We start from the raw sequence: 6,302 nt of genomic DNA, 5'->3' as shown, positions 1-6,302 counted from the left end.
ACGGCAACGTTCTGCTTCACGAGATGCACATTCGCCATCCCACCGCCAGCATGATTGCGAGAGCATCCGTCGCACAGGACAACATCACCGGCGATGGCACCACGAGCAACGTGCTAATCATCGGCGAGCTGCTGAAGCAGTGCCAGCGCTATGTAAAGGAGGGTGTGCATCCACGTATTTTATGCGACGGGATCGACTTGGCTCGGCAGAGGACGTGCGAAATACTGGACTCTTCGTCCCGTAAGATCGACATCACTGATCGCGAGACGCTGACTTGTGTGGCCCGGTCCTCCCTTCGTACGAAACTCGAACCTGACATGGCGGACCACCTGACTGGCATTTGCGTCGATGCCGTTAACCTAGTCCAAAGAGAGGGGGAGCCAATTGACCTGCACATGGTTGAGGTGATGCACATCAAGGAGAAGCTGATTAACGACACCGAGCTGGTGAGAGGCATGGTGATGGATCATGGAGGTCGCCATGCCGCAATGCCAAAGCGATTATCCAAGTGCCACATTCTGACCTGTAACGTGTCGTTGGAGTACGAGAAAACAGAGGTTAACTCCGGCTTCTTCTACTCGTCCGCGGACCAGAGGGACCGAATGGTCCACGCTGAGAGGAAGTTCGTTGAACAGAAGGTTCAGAAGATCTTGGATCTCAAGGAGCAGGTCTGTATGAAGGGGGAGAGCTTTGTTGTGTTGAACATGAAGGGCATCGACCCCGGCAGCCTGGACATGTTCGCAAAGAACGGCATTTTGGCTCTGCGGAGGGTGAAGCGTCGCAATATGGAACGGCTGGCTCTGTGTTGTGGCGGAGAAGCCGTCAACAGCGTCGAGGACCTGTCGCCCTCGGTGCTCGGGTTTGCGGAGAATGTATGGGAGGAGCAGCACGGTGAAGACAAATTCACTTTCTTAGACGGGGTCAGAAACCCTAAGAGCTGCTGCATCCTCATTAGAGGATCGTCCGATCATGCCATTGCACAGATTAAGGATGCAGTGCGTGATGGATTGAGAGCAGTCAACAATGCGATCTTTGACAAGACCGTTGTCTGCGGCGCAGGGGCCTTTGAGGCCTCTGCCCATGTTATCCTTCAAGAGTACGCCAGAAAGGAGGTTCAAGGCAAGAAAAAGTACGGCGTGCGTGCATTTGCCGACGCGTTGATGATAATCCCCAAGACACTGGCCCTGAACAGCGGCTTTGACATCCAGGACACCATCCTCACCCTTCTAGAGAAGCATGAGCAGGGCGACAGCGCGGCGGGCCTTGACGTGGAGACTGGCGGCACGCTGGACGCAACGGTAGAGGGCATTTACGACAACTACTGCGTTAAGCGACAGCTGTTGTCAATTGCTCCCACTCTGGCGCAGCAGCTTCTGCTAGTTGATGAAATCGTTCGCGGCGGGAAATCTATGGGGCGAGGTCAGTGACGCAGTTACTTTTGTTGAATGATCGTATCAACCACCTGGAGAGTGTCGTCAGACAGGCCTAGGACAGTTACCAGCTGTTGGTAGAGTCGAATTGCGCACGTCTTGCCTTCGTTGGCGTCTCGCATCTGGGCCATTAAGTATTCTTTGCCTCTTGTCTGAAGATAATTCAGCGCCCACTGATACTGAGTGTTCCCGACACCAACCGTATGGGTGAGAATTCTGAATGCCCCCCGAAACTCGTCCTCCCATGTGGAAGCTACCTCGACAGCCTCTCTGTTTGGGAGGACGACTCGACGGCTGCTCTTTCGACGGCTGCTCTTTCGACGGATGATCTTCGGTTGTTCGACAGAGGGCTTGCTCACCATGTCGTCTGTGACTCCAGCTGCACGGCACATGAAGACCAATTCGGCTTGATGTGAGTCGCTAGAGCAGGGCAACAGCCTGTTTGGGCAGCTGAAGACGAATGGTGCAGAACTCCTTCCCGGCCCAAACAAATAGGAAGCGGCTTGAGGCAGGAGCACAGGGTGTTTCGGCCTGAAGGTCACGTCGAAGCCTGTCTTGGGCATGTTGTCGGACACCTTTGTCGTCGGCTGGTCTGTTCGTAACCGTCCAACCACGGACTGGATCAGTTTATTAGGCGTTAGATCGCCTGCCACACGTCGGATATGGTTCCACTGGGTCGTTGCGATGGATTTTGCATTCGTTTCTGACATCGTCTCGTCAAAGAACAGAGGGTTCAACACCGGCACAGTGCTTGCTGCTTTGCCTTTCACCTCAGCAATCATGCGGAGTTCAGTGAGGACCACACCCTGGTCAGTCTGCTCTACCGCGCAGACGTCGAGCAAAGATCCGATGTTTTTAACCTTATTGGGATTTAGGATGTGCGCCTGCCGTTCTTCATCCCACAATAGCGGCGATACCATCCTCAGTATTTCTTTGTAGTGCATGGTGGCCTGCAACGGAATCTGCGCCGTCGGTTGGCCGTTGCACTCCGAACAGTATGTGGCTTTATAGGTCACGGTACTGAAGTTCTCTGAGTCGCTTCTGTGGAACTTTTTGCAGCCCCGCTGCTGACAGTCAGCGCTCAAACTGACTGTTAGCAGAATGACCCACGCATTCAGCCTCATTGCGAATTGTGCACATCACAGATTCCGCCGTTCATGAGCAATTGTCCACGCGTTTATTAAAGATCCACATGTTGGTGTCGCTATAGAGCGAGTCCTGCTGCAAGTCGCCGCTCTGTGGGAATATGACCACAGGAAGTCGCCAGCGGATTGGCAGCGTCTTCCTCTCGGCCAAGGAAAGGGACCAGCCTCTTTCGGCTGGGGCGAGCCCTTGTACTACCTCCAAGGGAGGTGGTATCGGAACTAACCTTGCTGGCTTCTTCTCGTTGTCAGCCTCCACGACGTGAAACGTTAAGTACAGGTTGTAAGCCACAAACAGTTGCTTGGATATGATGGATGGAGAGATATGCGCTGGCATCTCTAGGGAAAGAACCTTGGACTTGTGGTTGAGCACGACAGCAGGAGTGCCCCACTGATACACGGTCGAGGTTTGAGGCTTCGAGTTGTGCAAGCCGAACGGTAGCGGATAGACCGTGCGCTCCAGCAGGGCCTCGATCTCCAAAGTTGCCGCTGTGGCGTCGGTGAAGTCGAAGAGTAACTGCTGAATGGCGCTACCTTGCGGCCTACGTCAATGGAAGATCCACGGGGAACCAGGCACCCAGACGCGCCGATATCGGCGACTTGGCGCTGCTGCTCAGGCGCCAAATGCAAGACGGGTGAGCGAAGAAATAGTTTGGCCAGATGCAAGTCGTCCATGGTGATACGGTAGGTGTCTGGTGTCAGCCTCCCAAATAGCTCACGCAGTCTAGGGAGTTCTGTTTCCACCACCTCCTCCACCTCAAAATCCGTCTCGGAGCCAACATCAGGCAACAGGTCCTTCAGGGCCTGTTGAGCCAGGGTCACCGCCTCTGCTGAGACGAGGCTGAAGCCCTTAGGATTGTTAAGCAGCGTGGATAGCTCTTTGCGAATACCCAACGGCGGCGCCTCTAATGGATTTACTACGCGTGGTTCGAAGTCGAAAACTGGGTAGCCTCTCCGTCTGGCCACAGCCAAGGCACTGCCTTCCGGGTGCAAAAGGGCCGAGGAAAGCTGCACCACGGCAGGAGCTTCCGCCATAGAGTCGCACGGCGCGAACTCCGCGGGACGCGAGGGGCTGGAGATGGTGACATGCTCGCGCAGGTTCCACCGGTTCCACCTGCCCTGTACCTCGACGTTGTTCACCGACTCCATGAGATGGAGGTTCGGCACACTCGACACCACCACCTTCACAAGGCGAATCATCGTCACCCTGTCGACCACTCGTGGTTCGGGCAGGCGCACGCGTTGCCGGCCCGGTACCCGACAAGCCAGGGGAGTGGTGGGATCGCAGGCAAAGTCGACTCCAACCATAAGATAATACTCAACTGAAACACAGCCGCTTTCAAAGGATGAGGGTGTGTTCGCAGGTAGGGAAAATGTAATGTAGTCTGTGTGCGGAGGATAGCATGCCCACTCATGGACGGCCGGGTCAGGTCGCAGGCTGCCTTCACGGGGAAACGATCGGTGCAGAGGAATACCTCGTGCCACGTGTGGTCTGGCGGAAATGGAGGCGCAAGCGCTTTCCAGGGCGGCGATCCGAATGGATGGGTCGCATGAGGCGTTAAAAAAACCTCTGGCATCTTCACAGTCCTCGGGGTCCCCACCTCCTTGGCCTCCGACGAAAAAAGACCGGAGCTGCGCCAACCGCGGAGAAAGCTGCGGCTGCGCTCCGCCACAATGGACGCTTTCCTCGCGCTGCTCGACGGTGGGTCTTGGCTTCCCTCATCGCGCTGCGAAGGTGTCACATCTGACGTGTCAAAACTCGCGGTGAAAGTCGTAGCATCCGCTATGAAGCGTTCCAGCGACTCCTTGATGGGCAGGCCAGCGTCCCGATCCCGGGGGGCCAGCTCCTCCGCAAACGTTTGGACGCCCACAAACTGGGCCCAGACAGAGCACTCGACTGGCTGGTTGCATCCAACATCTATCTATGTCAACCGACAACCTATGTGTCACCTCAATGTGATAAGGCAATCCCGCGATGCAGCACGAGAGCAGCTTGGTGTCGATCTGCACGGCGAGGTCCTCGGACGGACGCGGTTGCGAAGACATTTGCACAAATTAGCAGCACGCTTACTCTTCAGACTCTTCAGACTCTTCAGACTCTTCCTGGCCGTCATTCTCCATCAACGCTTCGAAGTCCACACCAGCCTCCGACTCCGACTCCGACACCTTGGAGCTGCTCTTCTTTCGACGCTTCCGAAGCTGGATGGCCTCCGCGGCCAGCTGATTCGTGACGTGTTCTCTGAGTGCATTTTCGAACCTGCGGCCGGCAAATTCGGCCGCCACGTCTTTGAGAGTTCGGTTGAGCTTGTGTCCGGTGAGGACCGAGACGAGACAATTGTTTTTCTTGGAGTGGGGAACCACAAATGGCTTAAGCGAGTCGAAGTCAAACTTCTCTGGCATCTGACAGGATATGTACTTCCTACGGTAGGCGTGCCCACAGAGGTACGCCTTGACGGTCTTAAAGACCATTGGCATTTCATGACCTGTGGATTTTACCTTCACTCTAGTGCCGTCGTCGCTGTACTCCAGGTCAGGGTGATGCTCCATGAGTTCCTCCAGCTGCTTCACATTCGGAAACGTTGGCGGAACAGAGTCCACAGCTGGCACCAAGCCCTGGATCTCGCGTACGACGTCATCGATCTCCGCTCGTTGCTGCTCGCTTTCTTCTTGCTTTACCCTCTGTTCCTCTGCAAGAAGGGCCTTCAGGTCGGCTTTGTCGAGCTTCTCGGAGGTGTCTCTGGATCGCTTGGCCATATTCGATAATATGACTGTCTTGCTGCCCATCGTCAAAGCTGTCGGAGGTTCAGATCACGAAGTAGCCGCGGCTGCGGCTGCAGAGGAAAGCCTCTCTTTGGCTGAAAGTCTTCGAATTCTTAGGCGTTGGCGAGACCGCGCTGACTTGTTAGTTCATGAATGTGAGAGACTCTTCTACAAAATCGACCAAAGCAAGGCAAACCGTGAGATTCAGGGATCTGCTGCACAGCCCCGTTAAAGCTCTCGACCTTGGTGGGCTACAGTCGCCGGTTAGCATCTCACACGCAAGCGCCTCCAGAATACAACGATCCCACTGGGCTTGACGGGTTCTGTGTCCCTGGATTCTTCTTTCCATGTCCTGACATGCAGTCACTCACGCGTGCCAGTCTACACCATGCAGATATTGAGCACACTGTGGCTCCCACCATTGAGTTCATCCCTGATGAGAAATCTGCAGCGATTTCCTACATCAAGCTGGAATCTCTCACAGAGAACGCAGTTTGCTACTGCCGCATCAACAAGAACCAATGGCAAGGGTATGATAAGGCTAGAATGCCTTACCTTACCGGACCTGGTGAGTACCACATCGAATGCTTCGCACAGGCGCAGGGTTGCTTCCCATCAACCGTGAACATGCGGTCAGTCACTTTGCCGGCGCCGGAGGCCGAGGCAGCGCCAGCGCCAGAGGCCGAAGCGGCGCCGGCGCCGGAACCGGAGGAAAAGCGAAGCCGAAAGTCGGCTGCAAGGTGAGGCCTAACGTTGTGGTGCACCCAGCGGCCTATTCTTTGGGGACGATAGCGAGTCAAGCTCAGATTCATAAGTGATGAAGGACATCGCTGGCACACTTAGACGAGTCATAGACGCTCGATGCTCTTTGGAGTGAAATGCATGGACCCTACCTCACATTCGAAGTCTGCGTGACTGACACCGGCATTCTTGAGATTCGCCGCAGATGTGAGTTCTGCAGCGTTGAGCA

The 6,302-nt window shown here is 55.3% G+C and overlaps 5 protein-coding genes across 7 annotated transcripts; 2 read left to right on the top strand and 3 right to left on the bottom strand.

The window, feature by feature from the left end:
* Window positions 1–23: 23 nt before the first annotated feature.
* On the top strand, window positions 24–1,427 carry KVP17_001377 (uncharacterized protein; the record flags this gene model as incomplete). Its single annotated transcript, XM_068516730.1, has 1 exon — window positions 24–1,427. One exon carries the CDS (start codon window positions 24–26, stop codon window positions 1,425–1,427), a length of 1,404 nt encoding a protein of 467 aa, XP_068378726.1.
* A 5-nt stretch (window positions 1,428–1,432) lies between these two features.
* KVP17_001375 (uncharacterized protein) lies at window positions 1,433–2,554 on the bottom strand (the record flags this gene model as incomplete). Its single annotated transcript, XM_068516727.1, has 1 exon — window positions 1,433–2,554. The coding sequence occupies one exon, from the start codon at window positions 2,552–2,554 to the stop codon at window positions 1,433–1,435; it is 1,122 nt and encodes a 373-aa protein (XP_068378723.1).
* Window positions 2,555–2,585: 31 nt separating this feature from the next.
* Window positions 2,586–4,618, bottom strand: KVP17_001376 (uncharacterized protein; the record flags this gene model as incomplete). 2 transcript variants are annotated; one of them, XM_068516728.1, is made up of 4 exons in its annotated part: window positions 2,586–3,092; window positions 3,119–3,957; window positions 3,984–4,494; window positions 4,523–4,618. In XM_068516728.1, 4 exons carry the CDS (start codon window positions 4,616–4,618, stop codon window positions 2,586–2,588), a joined length of 1,953 nt encoding a protein of 650 aa, XP_068378724.1. The 2 variants fall into 2 exon arrangements, with proteins under 2 accessions (XP_068378724.1, XP_068378725.1); XM_068516729.1 differs by lacking the exons at window positions 3,984–4,494; window positions 4,523–4,618 and having other exon boundaries at window positions 2,586–3,089; window positions 3,119–3,880.
* A 21-nt stretch (window positions 4,619–4,639) lies between these two features.
* KVP17_001378 (uncharacterized protein) lies at window positions 4,640–5,326 on the bottom strand (the record flags this gene model as incomplete). The annotated part of the gene is made up of 1 exon (XM_068516731.1): window positions 4,640–5,326. One exon carries the CDS (start codon window positions 5,324–5,326, stop codon window positions 4,640–4,642), a length of 687 nt encoding a protein of 228 aa, XP_068378727.1.
* A 363-nt stretch (window positions 5,327–5,689) lies between these two features.
* On the top strand, window positions 5,690–6,146 carry KVP17_001374 (uncharacterized protein; the record flags this gene model as incomplete). Of its 2 annotated transcripts, XM_068516726.1 has the most annotated exons (2): window positions 5,690–6,072; window positions 6,101–6,146. In XM_068516726.1, the coding sequence occupies 2 exons, from the start codon at window positions 5,690–5,692 to the stop codon at window positions 6,144–6,146; spliced, it is 429 nt and encodes a 142-aa protein (XP_068378722.1). The 2 variants fall into 2 exon arrangements, with proteins under 2 accessions (XP_068378722.1, XP_068378721.1); XM_068516725.1 differs by lacking the exon at window positions 6,101–6,146 and having other exon boundaries at window positions 5,690–6,076.
* Between the last annotated feature and the right edge of the window lie 156 nt (window positions 6,147–6,302).

This window comes from the organism of the source record quoted next (genome assembly GCF_019968985.1).
Source record: "MAG: Porospora cf. gigantea B chromosome Unknown PgB_NODE_1353_length_6302_cov_130.219, whole genome shotgun sequence".
NCBI classification, from domain to species: Eukaryota; Apicomplexa; class Conoidasida; order Eugregarinorida; family Porosporidae; genus Porospora; species Porospora cf. gigantea B.
The sequence above is the reverse complement of the archived record's forward strand: the minus strand, read 5'-3'. Positions and strand labels throughout refer to the sequence as shown.